Below are 27,668 nucleotides of genomic sequence, written 5' to 3' on the forward strand. Positions count from 1 at the left end.
CTTTTTGCTAATCAATGGTTTGTTGGATGTGTTCGCCATCTCACGATGCGTCACAAATTACAAATAATTGACGCGTCATTTCAAACGGCATAACTGCGTATTTAGCCGATAAAATTCGGTATGCATAAAATTTCATTTTAAAAAGGCATAATCTTGTATATGTTGTTGCTACCCTATGGCGATTACAGATATGGCCATATGGCATGCATGCGCTCAGCTACATGCAGTTTCGGTCAAAGAAGAACGGCACTTGTTTTAATACATTTTGAGAGCGTGCACAGCGTAAACACGGACGTGTGTTTCTGATCGGTGATTCAATCGTCTGACAATCATAACAACATACGCGGTAATCTGATTGGCCGATTAAGCGTCAAAATGTCGCTCATTAACAGGGCGCTTGCGTCAATCTGAGTAAGGGACTGCCGTTCTTCTCTGAAACTGAGTGTGGTTCAACATGCATGCATGTATATGTGTACTGTGTAAGTAAGCTTAAACAAATTTTTGTGTACTCACTTCATCAAAATTGAATTCACTATAAATCCATTATTTATAACTTGACTTCGACGAAAACATGGAATTGAATCAGGCCTTATAGTTAAATATATAGACCTAGCCTTTCAAGCACATGACACTGTTCACTTTCAAGTTTCAACTCTTATTATTTCATAAAACCGCCACTTCGCAATAGATAGGATGTCGCCATTCTAATTTGATTTGTTTTTCTTGTTGCACACCACTATACATGCAAAAATCCTCATTGAACGACATGTTCATATTGATGATTTTGTCAATGCTGATGGGAACTACAAATGAAATTTGGTATCAAAATAAAGCTATTCATAAGTGATAATGTTATTATATTATCTGTATACCATGCTAATCATCAACTTCTTTTAACCATCAACCTTACAACCCCTCCCCACCCCACCCCCATTTTTTTTACATTAAATCAACCTGGTGTGGTTCTCAGAATAAAACACTGAGTTTGGAGTTTGATTCAAACCCGATTTGGTGGTGTGTAAAATCAAGATTTGTTCAAGTCTACTCACCACATACTCACAACAAGTATGCATTTCTCAATGGGCTACCTTTTTAGCCTGATTACAAGTCTGTCCTTTTAAACAACAATTTCTCATTCAATTAAGCATCAAAATAAATTGCAAATTTCTAGATTTTTTTAAATTTTTTTTTTTATGAAACAATATGGACTTTTCATGGTCCATTTCGAAAAAAAATCCTCTTATTAATTTAAATCTTTTATGTGATCTCTAACCCAACATTTAAAGATAATATTCGTATTTTGTTTCAAAATCAGAACGAAAGTAACACCGAGACTTATTCAGTTATACTTCGACACACATGAATGACTAATCAATATAAATTTGACTGTAGAAACAACTTATTATTGGAACTATAATCTGAGTATCAACAATTACTTTTATGAACCTAAAACGCCCGAAAGTCAGTAGGGCTGATGAAGGATCCAAGTGTGGTTGAAAATGTATCACCCATAAAACAGTAAAAGTAAGTCCAGTTGAATATATATAACTATAATTATATTAATATTGACCATAGAAACTAATTTAATCTCGTGACACAAGGAGGTGACAGGGTTGCGCATTTGTTTTTCTACTATAAAATTTAAAGTTTTGGTATCTACTTCCTGTGCAGAGCTGGTGGTTGACAAACAAAAGGAACAGGATCTTCCGGTGTTTAGGCTTGAGCCTTGTTTAATACTGCCTACGCGTAGTATGTGTGTTAAAGCTGACTCATTTTATTCTGGTATCTTCAAAGAAAACGATGTTTTATATTATACATGTCACACTCTGTCTGTAATTTGTATATGCTAACAAGATTGGATTTACCAATTGGAATTATACCAAAATGGCGTTATTAGATTTTAGTGTTTTTACGTCGGTGGAGAGATTTTGCGGTTTTCTTTTCATAAGTGTACTAATAGGGACGGAATACACGGCTGCGAAGTATAGAGGTATGTTATTAAAAAATTGCCAAATGTATAGGTTAAGTCGGATGTTTATTGCTTTCGTGTAATACAAAATCTGCAATTCTCCTACAAGTATGAACAACGAAAATGATAACAATAACCAAAATCATTATTCTCTTTCTTCTAATTATTATTACATTTATCATTAATATTTTATTATTGTTATTAGTACTACTACTTCAGAAATTAAACGATCATATTTATTTACTATTACTACTATTGTCACAATTCTTCACAAAATGCATGATCTCACACCCACCACAAATTACATCGTCGTCGTCGATGTCGTCGTCGTCTTCATCATCATTAAGATAAGGATCATGTTGATGATGACGACGGTGATACAGCTCCCACCGAAATTCGGTCGAAATCTTTTATCAGCATATAATTAATTTTGCATAAGTATAAGTATTAAAATATTTTACTCCAACAGATATACGTCTTATCGGTGACGAAAGTCTTCACAAAGGGGCTTTGAACATATTAAATGATATTAACTGGGGAACAATATGCGGGAACAAATGGAGTAAAACCAACAGCGATGTTGCTTGCCACCATCTTGGATTCCCTAATGCGTCATCAATAACCGTAGAGGGCGGTAGATTTCGAACTATTGGTGACGATATGTGGCTTGGTGATGTCCAATGCAATGGAGGTAAGGAGCCCCCGAAGGGGGGGCACTCAATTTTTTTTTGGTAGGGGTGTGCCACCGCCAGTTTCAAACTTGAGGTCTTAGGAACTGATCGGCCAGCCAAAAAGGAGGGTCTAGGGAACTGATCGGCCGGTCAAAAAAGGGGGGGTCTTGGGAACTGATTGACCGGCCAAAAGGGGGGGTCTTGGGAACTGATCGGCCGCCAAAATCTGAAAAATCTCGGAAACTAAACCCGCAGGCCAAACCAGGGTTAGGCCTAAATTTTGTTGCGTTTTTGCCACAGATTTTTGAAGGAATCGATTTCACTTTGAATTGTGCATTAAATTATTAATCAGGAAAATCATTAATGCAAAATAGGTCTGGTTTGGCCCATTACGATGGAAACCTCAACAAAGCAAAACAGCATTCAAATCAAAATTACTAGACCCTGTAGACCTAAAATCTATGCTATTAGCCTACTGATAATTATAGCAGCATTACAAAAGCCCACCATAAAAACAAACCCACAAGAATTATTTCTTTCAGTGCCGAAAAGAAAAACATTTATAGACTACATTGAACTGCCATGCTTATACATGAGATGATTGAGTGAAGTGTGCAGAATTTGACAGCCATTCCACTCCCAATTTCACTAGACCAGTAACAACATGTTCGATAAGAATTATTATACATGTTATAACGGCTATAATTATGAGAACAAAAAAAAAACACCAAAAACTGATACCGTTCTTAAATTTATAAACAGTGGATGACTGGATGGTCACCAGATTCATCCTTCCTTTAATAACAACGGTATCGATACCTAATCTTTATAACACTTTCATTGGTTTCATAAAAAAAAAAAAACACCTTCCGACAAAATCTGTATTTAACCCGATATTTTTATACTGTTTTCTACCTTACATGTATCACCAAAACAATCTGATAACAAATTTTGAGTGCCCTACTTGAGTGCATCCACTTTTTGACAATACAGCTCAAATGTCACCCCATCCCCCGTCCCCACATACATTTCAAGCGGGATTACCGCTAATGTCCAGTGGTTTAGACATTGCAATCAAACATATGAATACATGAATACAAAAGCCACCTAAGTCCATGCGAAGTTATTTTGAGAGAAAAACCCGTGTATCATTTTAATTCCTTCAGTTAGATTTACCTGGTCAATATGGTAAGTTTTACGTGCAAATGAGTGGATTAACCTGTATTAGGTATGACGATTAGCATTTCAGGGACTTCGTGGGGTTCATTTTAAATTTTGGACTTAGGTGGCTTTTTGAATCATATACAAAGACAACAATGTTAGAATGAGATTACCACTAGTAAGATAATACAAAATAAAGCACACAGGTATGTATAATGTTGATAAGCATTCTGCCATGTAATATAAACCACACACTTTCCTTTATTAAACCCATTTTTGTTCAAAAGTCATTCTCTAGCAATGAATGTGTTACAAGTGAACTTTTATACATACTGGATTTCAATCAATGTGTTATAAGACTCAAATCATGGAATTGGGTGATTCTTTCATACATGCTATTTTTCACATGCCCAATAGACACAGAGAATGAATTTGAGTTGTTCTTTCATGCATATGACAGGCCTATGTATAGCAACAATTTCCCATGCTTAACTCAATTTGGCCAAAGTATGGACTTAGGTGGCTTTTGTATTCATATATTCATATGTATATGGAGGGAAGCAATCGCATTTTGTTATACATTTATTTATGTTTGTTAATTGTAACCATGTTTGTTTTCAGATGAAACCCATATCTGGGATTGCTCACATACGGAGAATCCTAAATGCGAGAACACCCAAGAGATTGGACTAATATGTAACGGTAAGACTAGTGAATACAAATTAAATACACATTGTTCAGTAAGGCATCAAGTCTAGTTTTTGCAAGAGATGCTTGGAAGCTATTAAAAGACATTTATTTGCTGCAACATTCCATGTAATTAATTCACTGAATCAAAAAGGTCGGGGTTATCTTAACTTTTATCTTTTTGATTAAATTACTCATTTATGAAAAATAGTTGTCAAACAGAATTTAGAACATAAAATGCATTTTAAAATACGATAAAAGCATGTAGAAATATGTACCCCCTTTTTTTTTTTTTTCATAAATGGTTATTATATTTCTCTCAATGAAGCGGATAAAGGTAGTCCATACATACAGGACCAACGCAATATTTAGCACCATAATCAACGCCGTCAGGCGTTGGTCCTTACAAATCCGTTCGCTACCCCCAGCAGTGCACCCTCATTATAATAAACAGTGACCAAAACCAAACCAGTCGATAAGTTACGTCATGAATCCAAATATGGGAAATAGTCCCGCCCATCATTCGGGCCATCATTCAACCGCATCTATTACATAACTGGGACTCTCAAGTCATCTCAAGTACTTGGTATCCCAATCGATTGATTTTGATAATGCAATCAAAGCAATACAAACTTTTGAGGTCGCTTACCAGTGCATGGAAATAGTAGATATCTACTATTTTCCATGACCAGTGTAAATCGGGCTGGTATGAATTAAATGAAAGTTATTTGTTGCTATATCAGTGCAGAGATAATGTAGGCCTAATCAGTGTTAACAAAAAGTCATTTGTATGATTCTAGGTTTGTTTTCTTTTTTTTTATTTAATATTGTCACATTTGTCGATAGGCCTAACCGTGATACCATTAAAAATGCTAAAAGAACATCAATTCTACACACCTTTTATTTGGAACTGAACTTTGATTTATTAAAGTCATAATGTACGATCTTATAATATGAATTTGGTTAATTTTTTCAAACCTGATTTTATGGCATATTTGTAATGTATACACATGTCACAACTTGCATTTAAATGGAATCAGCCAAATTTGTTGTGTTTGTAGGTAACAGAGCAAAGTTCGACATAAAGTCATAATTCAAGAATTATGACTTTATAGAACTGCGTGTTAAACGGCCAAAATAACAAACAGTGTTTACCTCGTTATTTCAGTTCAAAATGGACAGAAGCCATTCCCGATAATTAGGGCCTATTACTGGTATTATTTCAGCATTTTGAATATATAATGACAAATTAAAAATTTGAAGAAATCGTACATTAACCCTTTAACACCAAACTGGAAATAACAGAGTGAGTAAAATAAAATAAAAGGCGATACCACTCGCAAGTAGGCCTACTGTTGAATGTGTTGATATTTCAAATGCATGTGAAAAAAAAGGAACGGAAAAAATCACAGTATATTTCTTTAATCCCGAAGGCATGAAAGGGCCTGTGTTTACTATTTGAATTTAGGGTTTTGATTTAAACTATTTTAATATCAAATCTTTAAAAAAAAAAACATGGTCTTCTCGTTTTAACCGAGGGGCATGGGATTCATCACTTTTAACTACGTCATTCACGGACGGAGCTGAGGCAACGGCTCTCCGCTCCGTTGATAGTAATACTTTCCTGGTCTTTGTTTCATTTCAAAGTTACAAACAACTAAAGACAAGACAAGACAAAATTTTAAAAAGTGCACTGCTTTCATCGTTTTTCAATTTTTGGCAGCCGTCTGTTTGTATGAGGCGAGGTCCAAAAAGGGAACACTGCAAAATCTAAATGTTTATAGGCCTAATTTGCCATATTTGGAAGAGATACAGTACTTAAAAAGCTAAGGGAACGTTCATAAATACTTGGGGCTGGAAAATTTTGATATCGGTATGTCAAAACTTTTTGACCCCTACACATGTTAAACTTTTAGAACCACTTTTTTGGATCCTTTTTTGTATACACCAAAATATTTTGTACCCCCACACCAAAATCACTAAAACACCGTTTTAGGCCTACTTATGAATTCCAAGGGGTCATAGGTCAAAAACCATAGGTCGCAGAAAAATGTTATGATTGACGTTTTTGATCCAAACATCCATCTTAGTAAACTGATACACTTTGCAAGATGTATATGTCAATTTTCAAAAAAATTCCCATATAAAAACTTGTTCTTTTGGTCAAAACTGAACAAAAATCACCAAAAAATGCCATTTTTACCCATAAATTAAATGTATTGAATAAAGCGATGGTCTTTTTTGCCTTATTCCAGGGTCCTAAAATAATGGAAAAAATTTGAACATCATTAAATGAAGAGTTTGGTTCCAAAAGGCATTAAGTCCAAAGACTGTTTTGTGGGATTTTTTATTTGAAAATATTGAGTAGCAGTAACCTTGCCACTCTAATAACATTGGCGTAGTAGAATACTGTAAAACAAGTTAATTTCGCGAGGTATTTAATTTCGCGAATTTCGCGAGGTCTACAAATTCGCGAAATTAAATACTCGCGAAATTGATCCTTGAAAAAACACACAGAAAGCTTAAAAAAGCTTTATGTATTTTAAGCTTATTCTGTCTACACAAACCATCATATTTATATCCATTTACATCGCTCAGAATACAGCATGAAATTAATTTTTCATGATGCATGGAGGTAAAGTAATATTTTAATTTTCTTAGTGCACATCCATTTCGTTAATTTTTCAGTCCTTCTGGACTTATTTTGACGTTATTTTTTGATATATTTTCTGGTATTTTTCTTATCTTTTCGGCCATCTTTAACCCCCTGAGCACTACCTGCCAATCTAACATTGCCACTGATTGGTCAATTACGTGATAGCTTCATTTTAATCACCAATCAGAATGGAGCTTTGCAAATAATTCACCCCAATATTTTTGCATGGTGAAATTATTCTAACAATGTTGCTGATTGGTCCAATCGATAATGAAAACTTCTTTTTGGCCAATCGGCAGGTAGTTCTCATGGGGTTAATTTGTTTATTTCTGAACTCCAGTAATGCACCAACATCCTGAAATAATAGGTTAAATCCGCGTGTCTGTTAAAAGCTAGGCATGGTCTTCAATCTTTAGGAAGAGGAGAGGAACGTAGGCTAATTTGTTACAGCATTGTGGGTAATAGGCAAGGGGCATTGGGAATAAGGTAATCAAATATGGCCGATGGTCCAACTCGGAAGTGGTAAAATATTGCAAAACTATCATCAAAATAGACAGTCAAAATGACAAAATATATAAAAAATCAAGGTTTAATTTGAATTACTAAATATTCATTGTACATTATAGGCCAAGAAAAGGGAAATTTATCCAGTGTTTAGAGCGATGTAAACGGATAGAAATATGAAAGTTAGTGCAGAATTCTGTGGAGTTCAAAATTTGGCATACTTTGTAGGTGTAAGCTTATATCGAAATTGTAAATTCGCGAAATTAAATACTCGCGAAAATGTCGATCATCGCCAATTCGCGAAATAAAGTACCCGCGAAATTAAAGTGTTTTACAGTATATAGTTATAACAATAATATTTTGGCAAATAATTGCAAATCCCTTTAACTTCCCACGTGCGAAGAAGAAAAGGGCATCAATTGCAATGGCAGCCATTTTAAAACCTTGGATTTGACAATTTTAGGGGACAAATCTATTATTGAACGAGAATGTGCAAACATATCCATTCTAATCGTTAAATGTCATTTAAACGTTAGAATGTAAAAATATTCCAGCAAAATGTTACACAAGGCAGCTATTGAACTAATGCCTTTTGGAAACAAACTCTTGAAATATTGTGTTAGTAAAGAAAGTGAATAGACCTACCTCACTTTAATAGGAATTGGACTAAACTACAAATCAAGTAAATGACTACATTTTATGGCGATGTCGACATTTTAAAGAAAATTAACAGTTAGTTTATTCGAAGCATGCAAAATAGCGGCGTCATCCATTTTTATAGTATTGTAAAACAAATAATAAAACTGAGGCCTAATGATAAAATGAACGATGGCCACCCTCCCCCAAAAAAAACCTGTATAATGTGCGCAACCTACAAAGTGAAGAACTTGAAAAAGAACATTTCAGCCCGAGTCACGGGTCAAATAATCGCCAAGTATCTTCTTAACCATTGATTTATATGGGACAGGAATAGAGGTTATCCATGTTCTATAAGCCGCATGTCCTATCAACGACTGCTATACCTTGTTTAGGACATTCTAAAGAAGTACCTGCTGCATGTGCAACCATGACTGTTTCAAAATAGCCCGCCAAAGTCATGCAGGTAACTCCGAGGTCGTGCATTGAATTAGTTTGAATGACGAATACTACGGGAACCAGTGCCTTTTGTTAGAAGTCACACATGAGTGAAGTGGATAACCTCTATTATCAAAAGTCCCGGGGAAAATCTTCAATAGTTTCCCAATTGAAGAGGACATAGATAAATTGAATGAATGAATGAATGGACATGATTATCGATATTGTTACGCAATAGTGGTGTTAGATCCAAAGCTGGAAGCTAGTAGTTGGCAGGTGGAAGGCAAGTCTAATCTGATTGGCTAAATATCGTCAGTAGCTGTCAGTAGGCGTGGTTAGTCAGTTTGACATTTCCTTGACTTTCCAAGGGAGGATATGTCGGATCTATAAGGACCAACGCCTAGCCTGACGGCGTTGATTATAGTACTAAATATTGCGTTGGTCCTGTATGGACTAGATAAAGGTGGCAACAAAACCTACTTACTTGATGCATAACTAAATCAGTCTATATGTTCCAAACTTTAAAACAAGATAATTGATCGAATAGTTTTAGGGATTATACCCAAATTTCTTAGGGGACTTGCATATTTGGATACATGTATGTATGCAGTGGAATGGAATCAGCCATGATGACCATTATCAACTTGCCACTGTCAGGACTGTGACGGTGTGACCCCAAAGAATAGTACACAACGTTCGCGGCTAGTAACCACCAGACAAGCATGTGTTTGCTCAAATCACGTGAACTCTAATTTCATGGTTTATAGAAATTAAAACTTTGGACACAAGCTAAACAATCTAATTATTTTTTTTCAGTTCCTGGATACCTTGGTTGTTATGGCAACAATGCAACAGATTGGGTTCTCAACGCCGGCCATATTCGCTCCAAGGCATTGACGATTCAAACGTGTCTTGAGTTCTGTAAAAAGCAAAATTTTGAAATAGCTGGTTTACAAAAAGGTGACTGCTACTGTGGGTATGACCATGATATCTACTACAGGCTTGGGCAATACGATGATAGTGAGTGCAATATTGTGTGTACCGGAAGCAGAGACGACGCATGTGGAGGGACAACAAACTTTCTATTTATAACGGTAAGTTGTTATTTAGATGACAACCGTTTTTGTTTTGTTGTTGTTGATGTTATTGATAAATGCTTACTATAATACTATTTTATCTATTTATCTATTTCCATTTTATTAAAACTATCGGGAAGAAATGATGTATATAAGATAGTCTTACCGTATTATCAGTTATGATCAGAAGTGAGGTTCTTGATCGAATAATAATCACAAACGACAATTTGGCCAAGCCACGTGGGGAAATCTCATCAATGTAAGCACTATTTTTCAGGGGTGCCCAGGGGGTCAAAACAAAATACATCAAAGTATTTTTAAAACACGTACATTACAATAATAATATGAGAAATACCGATATTAACATATAATTACACATACAATATACTTTATAAAAAAAACAATATGTAAAAATTCATTTAAATACCCATGCCAGCAGGGATTACATTAGATGCACATATATTATGTAGGAGCATTTTCAATATCAAAATTGCACGAGGAAAAGTAATGAACTAAAAATGGTGTTATGAACATAAAATTTGCTTGAGTGCTCTGAGACTTCCTGGAAGGGATTTTTTTCTTATTAAAGGTAATTCATTTAAAGACACCCCCCCTTAATATATAGTAGCGGTAGTCAGAATTATTTTTGCATGATGGTAAAGTGCCAGTTCAACTATTTCATGTAGTAAAATGATTTAAAAAAAGATATTTATAATAGTAAACTAATGATTCGTTTCCCCGACATTGAAGCCCTAAATACCAGTTGATTTAAACAAATCAAATTTAAATTATTACTAATGACCATTTACCACCTAAGAATTGAGTACTTTGATTATATAAATACTATGTCTTGATTGCCTACCAATGAACTGTCTGATTCTTTATAGTTTCCGCAAGTTTCTGTAACGACCTTGACGCTCCAGTTGGCGGTTGGTATAAAGGCGAGTCCACGTTTTTTGGAGAGTCATTGACATTTGGATGTAATAATGGGGTTGAACTGATCGGAAATGACGACATACGATGTATCATTGGTAGTGAACAACATGAGGTCAGATGGAGTGCTCCATTACCTTACTGCTTTGGTAAGTAGTATCTATGAAATTGTAGGCCTACTTGGTTAATAAACGCGTATCACTTGTTGGGAGTGAAATTTTACAAAATAATGCACTTGTACTGAGATGTTGATGCGTCTAATGCACGAGCCCCGACGTTGATCCACAACCTAGACGTTGATCCACAACCCTTTAGCACACTTTACAGGTTGTTGCTGACCGGGTTGTTGCTTACCACTAAGGCCCTACATCATTCCATGAACCATTTTTACAACAATTCAGGGACTTTGCAGCTTCAAGAGCGCACAACCTAGACATTCCACAAATAATCTTCACAACCGGGATCAGCTCCCCGAGTTTCATACGGGTTACAACGAGACAATTAGCAGTAAGTTCCTTGTCCAGGGGAATTTCAAGCTAATTTCCACGAGAGCGTACTAGGCGCCGCCAGGGTTCGAAACCGCAACCTCTCGCCAGCTAGAGGTGTTTGTGCTCAAAAATTGATAAACAATAAAGCCAACACACATAGGGAACGGTATGGTTTCAATACCTGGTATCCCAAGGCTCATAGGGTTTACGTTTTCCACCATGTGTACTATTTTCATACCTGTTACTTACTATTTCTCACAACTCACTAACTGCACTTCATATTGAAATGTAAATGCGACTTCCTTAACTCAGTTCCAATAAGATCAACGTATTACTCTGCAGAAACTGTATTATTTAAGCAAACTGATCAAAACTGAAGGAATATGACAATGAGGCCCCGACTCGCCTTAAATGGTGTGAATCGCAATCTTTTTCTGAAAATACATAATTAAATATATAGGCTGTATGTTTTTGTTTGATTCCATAAGGGATGTCTAAAAGGCATTGCGAAATAATTCGAAAGCTTCACACTTACTACGGTACGGTACTTAATGTAACAGTTTGAAACATAAACATCTCAAAAAAAAGTAATTACCCCCCCCCCCTCCTCTCCTTAAATAATGACTGTTATTCAAAAACGGGCTGTTGTATTACAAATCTGTAAAATGCGTTGGAAGCAAAATTTATTTCTGCGCATTTGGACACCTTATTTGACATGATAGCTCAAAACACCGGTCAATTTAATGTAGTGAGATCCAGATTTGAATGGTCCTCTTCCAAAACTACAAAAACACTCAGATAACATTACACAGATTTCCTTTGACTATACTGAATACAAATCAATAGAATTTACTGCAACTTTCATATCTTGGGTTCCATTGATTTAAATGTACGTTGCGACGTCAATATGCCCGGAATTGAATTCCTGGTATACGTGTTCAAATGCCTCCATTCACAATCTCCATCATATCTTCAAGAACTGATTTCGGTTAAAACATCATCTGTATATGACACACGTTCGTCAAAGGACAAAACACTGCTATCTCAACCAAAAACCAAAACACATACTGGTGATCATTCATTTCAATCATGTCCACTCCGGATATGCATACTGCAGTTACTGTCCGTTTTTCTATACACAATACACAGTGCTCTTACAAATAGCCTACGTTAAAAGTATGGGGATATGCCTAGTTAACGTCGCTGTGTGAAAAATAACCGGCCAATATCAAAAGTACTCTTCTAAAGTTCTAGAAAATATAGTTTTGTAACATGTTCTAAATTTTGAGCTAATTTAGATGTTTGGAAATATGCGTACTTTGGTGTTTTAGTTAATGTTATAGGTAATAGTACATTGCCTAGTTAACGTCGCTGTGTGAAAAATGACCGGCCAATATTAAAAGTACTCTTCTAAAATTCTAGACAATATAGCTTTGTAACATGTCCTAAATTTTTAGCTAATTTAGATGTTTGTAAATATGCGTACTTTGGTGTTTTAGGAAGGATATGTAAACGACAGATAACACCAACAAATATGAAGAAATTATTTCCAAACCGTGTTAAGTCTGCAAACCACCATGTTTCTCATTTTCAAGAACGCTGGTTAACAATAAGCACGTATTGTCTCATTTCGTAAACAAAGACCACACACAATAATTATTGTTCTCTAGCGCTCGCTTTATAATCGTTTACTCAACTGAAAGTATAATACCAGCTGATTGCTCCATTGTACGTGTAAAGCAGACACATATGTTGTGTGTATTTAACCAGAGAAGATATGATTTAATCAGTTGAGCTGTTTTCAATGAGTGTTATCTTGGTTTAATAGCTTTTAATGGGGTTTAAGTCCTGCAAAGGTCGAGTTGAATTCTACTGTAGACATGACTGCATCATGGGAAGTCTCTACCTCGTGACATCAGGGAAGCTGGTAAACTCCAGCTCTTCAAAACAAACCTGAAAACATACCTGTTCAGGTTTTTTTTTTTCATGCTCTTATCCAACTGTCATGACATATACTATACTTTGTATTGTGTGTATTAGTTTATGTCTCTGGTTCATGTACCTGTATATATTTTCTTGTAAAGCGCTCCGTTCTTTGTGGGCGCTTAATAAATGTATATTATGTTATGTTATGTTATTTGTAATACAATAACTAGCCCGTTTTTGAATAATGACCATTATTTAAGGGACAGGTGGGAAATTACTTTTTTGAGATGTTATAGACGTTAGTTGAGAGGAGGATAATTATAGGCTGGTAACTATAGAAACACTAAGTACCGAAAACTTTTACGGCGTTATCATTCCTATGATTTCTTCATGTTTTTCAGGCGTTACAGCAGCACCGACACCCGCGAAAAACAGGAACCATATTAAGTCTCCGGATAATCCCTTGCTACAAGAAAATGGTAAGCAAGATACTCATTACGTTTTGTTACCTGGAGAGATTTGATCATGTCTCACCTCCTTTTTCAACCAAATCGACGGTAATAACTCTTTTAGTGAGGGATCGACATTTAACCACAAATTGCCTCAGGCAAAACTCACTTCCTGGGAACCAAATACCACACAAGGTCATTTTTATGTAACTCATTGACCCATTTGTGTTATATACTACCTCTAGCTATAATGGCATCCTTGTGATCTGGTCATCTCATTGACCTCAGGAGGGAATTCAATTTTTGATAAATTCTCTCCAGGTAGTAAAATGTAATGTCAAGGTAAAGGTTAAGTCATGGAATAGTAAATTCTCACAGGCCTTAGTGTTCATGGCGTTTAGGCTACAGTCCCTTAAATCTAGTTGTTGTAGCGGTTCGGCGCACCTCCCGCACAGCTATTCTGTTTATACCTTCGAAGCTAAATTGCATGCCGGTACTTATTTTATACACCACTGCAGTGTAGATAGAGAAAATGAAGACCTGAGCGCAAGAAGACCGTAAGTCCACTTGGCCACTCAACATGTATACACTAAAGTTACGTATAGTTTCTTAGGGTTTTATAATGTTTTATACATGTCCCAGGGTGAAACATCATGAAAGGTTGTGAAAGATTTGTTTTGGCCCCTGAACATGTATAAAACATTATCCAACTATATGAAACTATACGCAATTTTAGTGTATACATGTTGAGGGCCAAGTGGTCTTCTTGCGCCCAGGTCTTCAAAATATAGGTTATGGGTCTTTCTAAAGCTAGGGCACAACCCGACAGAACCCCCGCTGGGGTTCAAACTCACAACATTGTGATAATAAAACTGAGCCCGTACAGCTAGGCTACCGTACCCTCTTCCAAACTCCAAGGCAAGTTGCTCTGATCTTAAAGTTGTATCCATATCACACATCAAGCAAAGTAATCAAACCGTTAAACTGAAGTTTGGAATTAAATTAAAATACTGTACTTACTATTTTTAGCAAAGCTACGTTGCGTGTGATACCTTCACACTTCATCAGGCAACTGACCCGCTGGATTGGTCATGTGACAGACGTTAAACTGTAACAAACACATTTCCCAGGGGTTAAGGGCTGTGGTATGAACGTTTGGACAGTATTTATTGTGGGACATTAGAGCACATCAGACATATCGAATTGCATTCTGAATACGAAGAATGTCATTCTGATATCAAATAATTTTGATTTTTTGAAATTCGCAATTCAATACACATTTTATGGCAAATCATTAAAATTGATATTTTTGATATTTAACAGTACTTGAAGTAAACTTTATAAATCTGATGATTTATACTTAAAGTGTATGTAGGTGGGATGAAAAGCCGACGATCAATTGAAAATTTTGACCTTTCGTATTGAAGATATGGATTTTTTCCCAAAACACAAAAAAAATTAGGTCTTTTGGGAAAAAAATCCATATCTTCAATATGAAAGGTCAAAATTTTCAATTGACCGTCGGCTTTTCCTCCTGCTACATACACTTTTAAGAATATGTCATTAGATTTATATAATTTACTTCGAGGACTGTTATATATCAAAATTTGAAAAATATCAAATTTTTATAATTTGTCATAAAATTTGTATTATATTGTGATTTTCAAAAATGAAAATTATTTGATTTCAGAAAGACATGCTTCGTATTCAGAATGCAATTCGATAGGTATGAGGTGCTCTCATGTCCCACAAAAAATACTGTCGAAACGCAATAAACGCTCATTTTAGATCCCTTAACATGGTTAAAATGTTCATTTCAAGTATTGATAACTACTTCTTCGTTGGATCATCCAATAAGCATTGATTTTCAGTATGCATTAGTATTGAATCACCATACACCCTTAAGGGGGTACTACACCCCTGACCAATTTTATGCCTATTTTTGCATTTTTCTCAAAATTTATAGCGCATTGGTGACAAGTAAGATATGTATATTATAAGGGCAAGGACTACAACTACTGCACTAAAAATCAGCAACTCAATGCCAGTCGTTATTGATTTATTGATCAAATATTGGTTTTCCCTCATTTTTGACTGTAACTCCACCACTGTTGTCTGTGTTGAAATACAATTTCCAGTGCAGTAGTTGTAGTCCTTGCCCCTATAATATATATACATATCTTACTTGTCCCCAATGCGCTATACTTTTTGAGAATAATGCAAAGAAAGGCACAAAAACCTTAACATTAGCCAAACAGTTATTTAACTAAACAGCGGAACTTTATTTCTTATGCTACTGTTTTTATTTCTAGGTGTGCTCGTATGGAGTATAGCCGGTGTGGCAGGATTTTTACTCATTGTTACTCTTCTGACGGTTATCTTCAGTGTCAGGTAATGTATTCGTATAATCATCTGTATAATATAGAAAGTGGCTATCAAATGATGACATGTGGGAAAGAAGGCTAGCCACATACCTTAAAAAAGCGCAGTGATTTATAGTGTGCTACGCACAGGCACAACGCCTAGACGTTGATCCACAAGCCTCAGCACACACTTTACAGGTTGTCGCTGACCACTACGGCCCCACATCATTCAATAAACCATTTAACAACAAATCAGGGACTTTGCTGCTTCAAGAGCGCGCACCCTAGACATTCCACAAATAACCATCGCAACCAGGATCAGCTCCCCGAGTTTCGTACGGGTTACAACGAGACAATTAGCAGTAAGTTCCTTGTCCAGGGGAATTTCAAGCTAACTCAATTTTCCACGAGAGCATACTATAGGCACCGCCAGGGTTCGAACCCGCAACCTCTCGCACCATAGTCGAACGCCTTAACGATTGAGCTAACTTGACTTGACTGCTAAAATCACTGCGCTTTTTTAAAAGTTGGTTTCATTTGCTGCGGTGGGTAACACCTTGTACCTACTGTGGCACGGGAGAAAGTGTTATTTGGAATGCTGATTAGCAAACATTAATATTTATAGTTTTATAGTTTTTCTTAGATGAGGGCAATATGTGGTCTTGAAATGGGGCCCAGTGACCAATCATATCAAGCAAACAAGCATTTTCCCTTTGTTTACTTTTAAATAATGTGGCAATGACTAAGCGGACACCCTTATTAAATAAAAACCAAATATGTTCTTATTTCTTTGATTCCAATACTAGGTCGAAGAATAGGCGAAATTCAGGTGAAGCGGAAGAACATTCTGTTGATTTTGACCTCGAACCTGCAGGTCCTACCGGAACTTATCGACACTCTATGAATAGTCTCCATCTTCTTGATACTATACAAGACAATAAAGAAAACGTGACACAGGAGAAACAAGCGAAGACTGTTATGTATTTGAGAGAAGAAATGAAAGAGGGCGTCGGCATGCAAACTAATGCATTAGCAGTAATCCCATTAAGAGATGAGGAAGATATGGAATGGGACGAAGATATTGAACTTGATTCCGATCTTGAAATTGATCCAAGGACTTCGTCTATCGAGCATGTTGGACGAACTGCACTGTAGAATTGATACATTATGTACCTAATATGGATAGTTGTTTATTTTGCCACACATTATTGTTGTACACTCTAAGAAATAAAGTTTCTAAATAGAACCTTTTTTGTCCTCTCAAAAAGGTTCTTTAAATTTGGAGAGCCCTCTAAAGAAGCGAAAACAGTTCTGTATTACATTTTGGGGGCCATTTCCGACGGTTTTGGAACCATTTATGGTTCGTTAGAGAAGCTCTATGAGAGGACAACTTTAGAATCTTTATTTCTTAGAGTGTATAAAGAAACTATTATCGTCACCCTCATAACAAAACTGCCTAAGTCATTCTTACATGTTTCTCATTTGCAATTTTGATTTTCTAAGTAATATACCCAAATGAATCAAATTTCTGGCCGCATTCTTCATTAACTGGAAAACATCTCTGTGATGATTTAGGCAGTTTGTTATGAGGGTGACGTTATGATAAACCCCAGGTAGCACATATAGAGGAGGCGTTGACGAACAAGATGATGACAATAATAATGTCATTTTTCAAGTTCAATGTACGATGTAAAATCTCAAAAGAATTGTGTAAAATTTTCCTAACCTATTTCGATGTTCGTATAAAATCTCATAACATTTGCGTAAAATTTTACCTAACCTGTGTTTTGTAAAAAAAGGAACCCTAGCCTGAAATATTACTCAGTAATTTTTTTTTACACAATTGCAATGGTTTTTTTTCGAATTGTTAGTTAATGTCTTACATAATTGCTCTGTAATGTTTTACGTGATTCGTCTGTACTTTTCTAATTTGGGCCAAGAAAGAAAATAACCAGACTTAAGGGGTGGGATATGAACGTTTGGACAGTATTTATTGTGGGACATTAGAGCACATCAGACATATCGAATTGCATTCTGAATACGAAGAATGTTCTTCTGATATCAAATAATTTTGATTTTTTGAAATTCGCAATGTAATACACATGTTATGGCAAATGATTAAAAATTGATATTTTTGATATTTAACAGTATTCGAAGTAAATTTTATAAATCTGATGATTTATACTTAAAGTGTATGTAGGTGGGATGAAAAGCCGATGATCAATTGAAAATTTTGACCTTTCGTATTGAAGATATGGATTTTTTCCCCAAAACACCAAAACAAATTAAGAATGTATGAAGTTTGTGCAACCAGCACAGGTATGGGGGTCAGGGCTGCAAATAATGTAAGTTTCTTACTAGTCCGGGAGACTGTGGTCAGCCGTGGGATTCCTTATATAGGTCCCAAAGAGCAAGAAAATCTTTGGTGGACAAATCTGAGTTGTGGCAGAGGGTGGCCATCTTGATTTTCAAAATGGCCGCCGTTTTGATATTTATTTTTACTATAACCTGAGTTGCAACGATCCTATCAGGCTAATTTTGGTGGCAATACCCACATTTCTAATACCAACGAATCCAAACAACATGATCCCAGATTGCTAGGGGGTCGATAAGACTGGCAGCCATCTTGATTTTCAAAATGGCCGCCGTTTAAACATTTTTTACCATAACTTGAGTTGTGAATATTTTATGAGTGTAATTTTAGTAGCAATACCCACATTGTCAACACCAACAAACAAAAAACAAAAACATGGTGCCAGATTTCTAGGGTAACAATGAGAGAATTAGCCATCTGGAATTTCAAAATGGCGGCCATTTATGGTCTATATTCAACAATGTCTGGCTTTGAATGTCTTATAAAGCTCTTCACCTTTCATGAGAAATGCTCAGATGCTTGCAAATTATTTTCTACTTCACTTCACCGAGAAACCCATTATTACTGACATAACTTCTCCTATTACAATAAAATGTTTTCACCCATTGAATGAAATCTGAGCCAGAATTAAAGGCCTCCAAGACCTGAAACAAATAATCATGCTCAACCGAGTCGAATGTTGTTCAATATCTAGCAACACTATAGAGCCAGAAATGTCATTAGAATCACAATAATCAATCAAATCAATAATAGTTCTAACCTTGACCTACCTTGACCTATGCCGTTCACTCCAACTGGGGGTTGAGTGGCGGCATCCGCATCACAATGTCCCGCCAAACTGTTCTGTCAACTGTTGTACGGCTGGCATTTACTATGGAGTTTAGGTTAGTTCTTTTGCAGTCAGCTAGCAGGCAGTCTCTCCACCTCTTTGGTGGTCTTCCTCTAGGTCTGACTCCCTGGATGTGACATTCAAAGGCCATCTTTGGAAGGCGTGAGGGAGGCATTCTCTGGACATGGCCAAAATAATGCAGTCTCTTCCGGGTTATTCTGTCCAAGATGGAAAATTCAACACCCAGGGTTTTGCGGATGATGGTGTTTCGGATCCTGTCTCTCCGTGTTACTCCCATTATCTTCCTAAGGCACATCATCTCAAAAGTGAGCAGTCGATTCTCATCCTCTCTTTTCAATGTCCAGGTTTCTGCTCCGTATAGCAATATTGACAAAACAAGGACCTTGTAAAGCTCAATCTTGGTGTTGGTTTGATGTCCTTAGCACTCCAGATACTCTGTAGTCTCTGCACAGCTCATAGGGCTTTGCCTATTCGAAGTTTAATATCTTCTGATCAGGATCCTTTTTGGGTGATCTTTCCTCCCAGGTATGTGAACTCCTCCACCTGCAGAAGCTGGGTATTGTCAATTGTGATGTTCAGATGGGTGTCCTCTTTGCATATGGCCTGGACTTCTGTTTTAGCGATATTTATTTTGAGTCCAAAAGCTGAGCTGCTTTGATGAATGAGGCTAACTAGTGTCTGGAGGTCTTCTTCACTGTTAGCAATTAGTGCAATGTCATCTGCAAATCGTAAGTTGTTCACCACTTTCCTTGGATGTTTACTCCCATGTTGGTATCGTGCAGGGCATACAACATAGTCATCTCCAGTAGGATGTTAAAAAGTTGAGGTGAGTTTACACATCCTTGGCGAACTCCAACCAGGGTTGTAAACCAGTCTGTTAGTTTCCTCATTTACTCTGACAGTACTTGCAGATTTATTGTAGAGAGCTTTCAGGAGACAGGTGATTTTGTTTGGGAAACCAAAGAAGCCAAGTGCCTTCCAAAGTCCTTCCTGCCACACTGAGTCGAAGGCTTTTTCGAAGTCGATGTAGCAACAGAAAAGGGCCTTCCTCATTTCAAGATGCTTCTCAACTATTTGCCTGAGGGTGAAGAGTTGGCCTATGGTTTAACGTCCTGGTCTAAATCCTGCTTGGGACTCTCATAGAATTTCTTCAGTTCTTGTCATGATTCGGCGTTGTAGAATAAGTGTAATTACTTTGCATGCATGGCTAAGCAAGCTGATCCCTCGGTAGTTGCCGCAATCAATCTTGTCTTTCTTCTTGTAAATTGGTGTGATGATATCCCTCCCCCAGTCATCTGGGAAAATGTCGCTGTCCCATATTTTGGTGCATAGTATATGTAGGATTTCGATCCATGCGCTCCCAGCTGCTTTAAGTTCCTCTCTTCAGCTGTGATGTTGTCATATCCCGGGGCTTTGCCATCTGACATCATTTTAACGGCACTTTCAATTTCCTCTCGTAGGATGGCTGGTTCTTTCTTGCAGCTGGGCATCTGGGGAACACTTTGCGTTAGCTCCTCATCTGTTGGGTTCTTTTTATTGTATAGTTCTTGAAAGCTTTCTTTCCACCTATCCTTTACTTCCTCTGATTCAGTAAGAATCTGTCCATCTTTACTTTTGACTGTTTGCATTCTGATAGAGGCTTTTCTTGTAATTTTCTTTATGGTTGAGTGCACTTCTTTTGACTTTGCAGCCTGATGTGCATTGTCAACTTTTTTGCACAGGTCTTTGAGCCACTGATCTCGGCATTCCTTGACTTTTTCTTTTTATTTCACGACTTAAGAAGTTGTACCTACTTCTCTTGGTTGGGTCCTTTATTTTTTCTTGCTTTGCTCTACTTCGTTCATTTGCCAGTTGGATGACTTCCTCGCTAATCCATGGCTTTTCTTTGTGACCTTTTTTTTGTATCCAAGGACTTTCTTGGATGTTTCGTTGAATGCTGTCTTGATTCCTTCTCACATAGTTTCAGTATCTGTGTCTGGTTGCTCCAGCAGTTGGGCAACTCTACCCCTATTTCCACCTCATAGTTTTTCCTGTGTTCTGGGCTTTTTAGCCTGAAGATATCATATTGTTTCGGGTAGTTTGGTTTCTTTTTGGCATGGAATTTCAAGCGTATATTTGTTATCACGAGTTGATGATCTGATCCTACATCTGCGCTAGGGAAGCTTCTCGCATTGCTTACAGAGGTTTTCCATCGGTTACTGATAATAATGTAGTCTACTTTGTTGTGGGTCTTTTGGTCTGGTGACTCCCTTGTCCACTGTCGGCTGTCCTTCTTCTGTTTGAACACTGTGTTGGTTATAAAAAGGTTGTTTACTGCACAAAAGTTAACGCGGCTGTGTACTCTAGCCATTGTTTCTTTCTCAAAATTGAGTTTTTATGATATGTTTGTACCTTGTTATGTTTTTTATAAATACAAGGAATGAAAATCCAGATTTAAACTCCAACTGCAATATTTTAAGGATTTTATTTCACTATTCCACTCGTGTTTGAAATTGAAAAGGAAAGAAAATCTTTGTTGTACCAGCAAGGTACACGCGCGCAACAACTCATCGCGTTGCGTATCGCGCAATTTGTTAACGCACAAATACGCGACGCATACGCGACGCTTATCTGCATGCGCGGCGCATCTTATGGAAACACCACGGAAGCACTGATTTCACAAAAACCTAGTGGTCAAATGGCTCCGTTTTAGCTGATAAAATGTGGGTTTTTTCAAGTTCTTTCCCCGATTTAAATATCAAGTTATGAATGGATTTCGCTCAAACTTCTCAAGGGGCTGTGGATTTACCCGATGTTTACGTAATATAAGTTACAAAAACGAAAACTGTCGCATTCTCCTGTGAGATTCGATGAAAGTGCAAAATGTGACCACTTTAAACTTCAACGGCCATTATTTCAATGTTCATTTTCTCGGTAAAATGACGATTTAGGTACACGATAACTCAATAAATACAGCATCTATAGGTAAGCAAATATGATCATCGTAAAAAGCATGATCGACTCAAGAAACGGTTTTCTCATTGTTTTATATTTTGGTCTATTTCCGATTTTGGGCATCATTTTGTGCAAATAGGCGTTTTTGAATTTTAAAAGTTCATTTTGATGCCTTATATGGTCAATATCTCAAAAAATAAGGCCAATATCAAAAAAATAAAAAAACCGTTTTTGGAATGGAGCCTCAAGATTGAGCTAAAAACAAAATAAAATATTTTGGAAAGAGTGTTTTTCTGTTATGATGTACCTAACAAATATTGCCAAAAACTCACTTTTTTGTGATTTTCTTCAAAATTGTGGTTTTTACCCCAAATCTGTATTTATATTAAGATTTATTAATGTCTTGCCTTCATAAAAATGTATACTTTTATATGTTTTGCGCGAATAATTACAAAGTTATTGCACTTTTACTACATGCATGTCTGAGAGTACACAGCCACCTTAAGCAGCTTTTCTCCTCTGTCATTCCTTTGCCCGTAACCATGGTTTCCTATAACGTTCTCCCATTGTGTGCAATCACATCCAACTTTTGCGTTTAGGTCTCCCATAACAAGTAGGATGTCATTTTTTGGAGTCTTATTGATAGTAGTTTGTAGAAGGTCGTAGAATTCTTCTACCATCTCTTCTGAGTCGGCTGTATTGGGTGCATAAACCTTGTAATTCAGCCATGGCGCCATTTTGGGTCTGGAATCTAGCTGATAAGAGTCTTGCAGAAATTGGGTTGTACCCTAAGAGGGCATTCTTGTTAAATAGAATTGCAACTTCGGCACGATGTATGGAGTCGTTTCGGAGCACAACATTTTGTATCCTTTTGAAATGAATTCTCCAGAATCAATCCAGTGAGTTTCGGCGATTACAAGTATTTCCCATTTGTACTTCTCTATCTGATTCAATAGCATTTCAAAGTTGCCAGTCTGGTACAAAGTTCGAACATTCCATGTTCCAATACCTATAGTTTCTTTGGCAGATAGTAGTGCCGCCGTTCCCAATGGTTTATCAACACCAGTCCGGCTAATTGGGGGGTCAACTTGGTGCTAGTCCCGCTTTGGTCTTAACTTTGGGAAGACCATCAAATCTTCCAATTGGATTTAGGGTTGCTGCGTCATTCTGTTCTGCATGTTGTAGATCCATTGGTAGAAGTGGCTGGTTAGTAGCAGGGGCTTTAACCCTGGTGCTGTAAAGGCTCTTCATTGTGATGCAGTTTTGCTCAACATTATTGCCTATATTCCTCCCCTTCATGAAACCAGTTAATCATCATGGATAATTTCATGCAAAAAAGTTTAAGACGGTTAGCCATAAGTTTAGCGATGATTTTATAGTCTGTATTAAGAAGCGAAATAGGGCGATGGTTTTTAACAAAGAGAGGATCCTTATCATTTTTTGGAAGTAAGGTAATCACACCATTGCGTTGTGAACTAGACATGAAGCCTTGATCAAAAGAGTAGTGATAACAATTTAAAAGCATGTCGCAAATATCATTAAAAAACACTGTAAAACTCAGCTGGCAGACCATCATAGCCTGGGCTACGATTCATATTCAAAGACTTCAAAGAAGTTAAAATTTCGGCTTTGGAATTAGGCCTATTCAGCTTATTTTTACTTTCATCCATAAACTGGGGAATATCAAGTTTATCTAAATAAGAAATTATATTATCCTTATTGCTAGGAGAAGATTTGGAGGTGTATAATGTTTCATAAAAAGAATGCAGTTCATCGAGAATATCTTTCTGAATATTTTTCTTCTCGCTAGAACGTTTCTCAAGATTGCAAAAATATCTGAAACTTTTTTCGCCATGCTCTGCCCACTTAATCCTTGATCTAATTATCAAACCAGCCATTTCGTGATCAACAATTTTGTTTAAATCCTCTTTCAATGAATCCAATTGTTCAAGCAAATCAGAAAGCTGTTGTGGGGCATCAGGGCTAACATTGAGAAATTTCATTATTAATTTGGTCAATTTTTATTTGAATCTCCTGCTTGTTTTTGATCTTTTCTTTTTTCTTTCTGCTACAATACTGAATGCAATGGCCGGTAACAGTAAATTTAAAAGCATCCAAAACATCCGCGTAAAAAAGTTGAATTTTTACGTGCTTGTCATTTAATATTTGGTGGTGTGCGCCCTGAACGCTCATCTGACCCAAGTTCAATATTTCTAGGTCATGTTTACGTAGCCGGGTATAGTATTGTATATACTGCACAGCCATAAAACTCACTCGCTGCAGCCAGTGCAGCTACAGCTACAGCCACAGACAGTAGAGAGAATGCTACAGCCAACAGCGTATACGCGTGCCCGAGATACAAACAAGAAAAATATAGGAGGGCCTATGCCCGGGGGCCTACTGTGTCATATGATAGGCCTATAATTGTGACTGGGGTATATCGAGAGATGCTAAAATGGTGAGTCGCCTGTCGGTTAAATGGTTTTAACTTTTAATAGGGTTCCGGTTATAATAGAGGGGTAAAAAAGGGTGATGTTTCAGATTCCTTAGGGCTCCAGTTTATTTGATGCAGGATTATCTCCTGAGCATTCAAATCAGCCAAAAAACTTATTCGGACAGAGGGTCTGAGGGGGGTCTGAAAAATGTCATTTTGCATCAAAAATATTATTATATGCATTTATTCTATTGATATTGGTGTTGTTTTATATGCTATTGCTGCCAAAGAAGTTGCATAAACTTTGGCGAATCCATGTTCTTGGAAACGGCCATTTTATGTCAAAATTAGGATACGAGGGCGCTTTGCATTAAATTCGAATTCGCTCTTCCAATTAAAAATGAAGATAATCATAGGTGGAACCTCCACAAGAAATTTGGGCGTTTAACTTTTTTTTTCGTTTGATAAGGAACAGTTTAAAAGTCAATCAATAAATAATTAGTGGGTTTTTAGCGGGTTCGCCGTCGGACAAGTTTAGAACTTGTCCGACGGTGCACCCGCTAAAAACCACTAATTGTTATGAATTCCGTCGTAAAAACCTATCACACAATTCAATCAATAAATGTTAAAAATCACGTGGTTTTGGATATTTAAAGCGGGTTGTTAATGCTTTGAAATGGTACGTAGAGTGTGCACCCTAAAAGTACTTTGAAAACGGTGATCTACAGAACCCATAATATAGAATAGTTCTGGAAACTGTGACGATGAGATGTGCGCCACCTTAGAATGCGAAGAAAAGAAATTATTGTTGATGAAATGTATCTTGTTTAGTAATTTGACAAATATGCAAGGTCACATATTTAAAAGTTTTCATAGAAAAATTCTAAGAATTTTTCTTCTTCAAAATATGCCATGACCAACGGTGCACACCGTCGACGTCCTATACGATAAATATAAATTTAATACTCCGTTGGTGAGCGACGGGCGAGTGGTAGTGAGCGACAGGCGAGTGGTATTTCACTGAACGCAAGAAAAGGAGTTCTATCTGATTGGCTAGCAATCGATCGCTTAGGTCGCTCAGTAGTCAACTACAAACTCATGCATTCAATTCGATTGAAATCGATTATTCTATTATTGACGAAGACAAAGAGCGTGATAGTGTGTCAATAATGTACATTGTATTGCACCTGGCTTTACCAGCATTCCTTTATAAAATAATTTTCTCAAAGAGTTGAATATTATCAAAATTTTTACCCAGGATTTCAAATTTGTTACCCGCATATTGCAGTTAAACATATCCACAGCAAAATACCGGTCCTCACTAATTAGTACATTTAATTTCCAGTTAGTACATTTAAACGAAACCTGTGATTTACGTGACAACAAATAAAATTTTCTTACAATAGAAATATCATATGGGATACTGATATAGTAGGCCGCAACCGCCACAACGTGGAGCTGCTACGCGTAGCTGACTTTTTGTTCCGTGGAGCCAAATTGACCAATCATGTTAGAGTTTTTCATTACTCGGAGGTAAAACTGACCAATCAAGTACGACTTACTCATTACGTGAAGCGAATTTAGTCATTAAGAATTTGCCAGACGAGCTTCACGTAGTTGCAAGATATCCTCGGTCACGATAGTTATGATTCAAAAAGTAATTTATGAAAAGTACGAACCGACTTATTATTAAGATGGACATGCACTCACAAGAAACTCATACAGTATTGTACACAACTATATAGCTAGGCAGAGTGGTGGTAAACCATGCACACAATTCAGGCTGATTTGTACATCTTGCGCGGCGTGGCCTGCGGAATTCGACCTTCAGCAAACCAGTTCGGATTTACTTTATATACTAGTAGTAGGCCATACATACTGTAGTTACGGTACTGCCCGTTTTCCTATACACAATACTCAGTGCGCTCACCATTGACGCGTGACCTAGTGTATGTTAGAAGTATTATGCCATTGCCTATATGACGTCACTGTGTAAAAAATAACCAGTCAATATTTAAAGTATTCTCTGAAATTCTAGAAAATATAGTTTTGTAACATTTCCTAAATTTTTAGCTAATTTAGGTGTTTGGAAATATTGGTACTTTTGTGTTTTAGGAAGGATATGTAAACGACAGATAACACCAAAAAATATGAACAAATTATTTCTAAACCGTGTTAAGTCTGCAAACCATTATGCTTCTCATTTTCAAGAACGCTGGTTAACAATAAGCAGACTATTGTCTCATTTCGTAAACAAAAGCCCAGACAGTATTGTTACCTTGCGTTCGCTTTATAATCATTCACCCAACTGAAACTATAATACCAGCTCATTGTTCATTGCACAGGTAAAACAGACACAAGTGCAGTGTGTATTTAACCAGAGAAGATCTGATGTAACATAGTTGAGCTGTTTTCATTGAGTGTTATCTTGGTTTAATAGCTTTTAATGGGGTTTAAGTCCTTCAAAGGTCGTGGTGAATTCTACTGTAGACATGACTGCATCATGATTATTTTAAAGTCAACAACATTCAACAATATGATCACCGTGATAGTATGACAGTATCAGTACCGTGGGTGTCAGTGATCCTGGCCTGACACAGTAGACAAACAAACAAACACGCCACACACATGGCACATGCATGCAAGGTAACATTGACTATACACTAATCAAACAATGGTATTGATCCTGTACAACTGTTTGTGGTTTATTTACATTCGATTCATTTAAAATCCACATAGTAAACATTAATTTTGGCAAGAGTTTTTCTCTCTGGAACGATGATGCATCAACTGGCTCCGCGTAATGAAAAGATCTAACATGATTGGTCAATTTAGCTCCGCGAAGCGAAAAGTAAGCTACGCGTAGCAGCTCCACGTTGTGGCGGTTACGGCCAGCCATATACTGATCATGCGAAAATCGTAAAACATAGAATAGAAACAGTGTGGCCGGCTCTCAAAATCTCAAATTGTATGCATAGCCTGAGTCGCACGGCCTATCTCAAACAAAATAGCTCAAAATCACCATGCGTAGTTGTTGAAAAACGTGATGATTTATCGTACTACCACGGCAATTTTTAACACGAAGATATAGGGATGTCGACGGTGTGCGGTGAACTCTA

At 36.8% G+C, this 27,668-nt stretch overlaps 1 protein-coding gene across 2 annotated transcripts; it reads left to right on the top strand.

Annotated features, from left to right (window-relative positions):
- Positions 1-1,689: 1,689 nt before the first annotated feature.
- On the top strand, positions 1,690-18,839 carry LOC140138759 (uncharacterized). 2 transcript variants are annotated; one of them, XR_011857057.1, is made up of 6 exons: positions 1,690-1,990; positions 2,439-2,660; positions 4,423-4,503; positions 9,539-9,816; positions 10,686-10,880; positions 13,547-13,624. XR_011857057.1 is itself a non-coding variant. In XM_072160525.1 (5 exons), exons 1-5 carry the CDS (start codon positions 9,783-9,785, stop codon positions 17,110-17,112), a joined length of 735 nt encoding a protein of 244 aa, XP_072016626.1. In that variant the 5' UTR covers positions 9,669-9,782; the 3' UTR covers positions 17,113-18,839. The 2 variants fall into 2 exon arrangements, 1 of the variants encoding a protein (XP_072016626.1); XM_072160525.1 differs by lacking the exons at positions 1,690-1,990; positions 2,439-2,660; positions 4,423-4,503 and adding exons at positions 15,907-15,985; positions 16,764-18,839 and having other exon boundaries at positions 9,669-9,816.
- The last annotated feature ends 8,829 nt before the right edge of the window (positions 18,840-27,668 follow it).

This window comes from Amphiura filiformis, chromosome 18 (assembly GCF_039555335.1).
Source record: "Amphiura filiformis chromosome 18, Afil_fr2py, whole genome shotgun sequence".
NCBI lineage: Eukaryota > Metazoa > Echinodermata > Ophiuroidea > Amphilepidida > Amphiuridae > Amphiura > Amphiura filiformis.

What these genes read in the sequence shown, in the direction of transcription:
- LOC140138759 (XM_072160525.1), top strand. Translation starts at nt 9,783, where the DNA reads ATGTGGAGGGACAACAAACTTTCTATTTATAACG. An exon ending in CAAACTTTCTATTTATAACG is followed by an intron (nt 9,817 to 10,685) that starts GTAAGTTGTTAT and finishes GATTCTTTATAG; the next exon opens with TTTCCGCAAGTTTCTGTAAC. An exon ending in TCCCTTGCTACAAGAAAATG is followed by an intron (nt 13,625 to 15,906) that starts GTAAGCAAGATA and finishes TTTTATTTCTAG; the next exon opens with GTGTGCTCGTATGGAGTATA.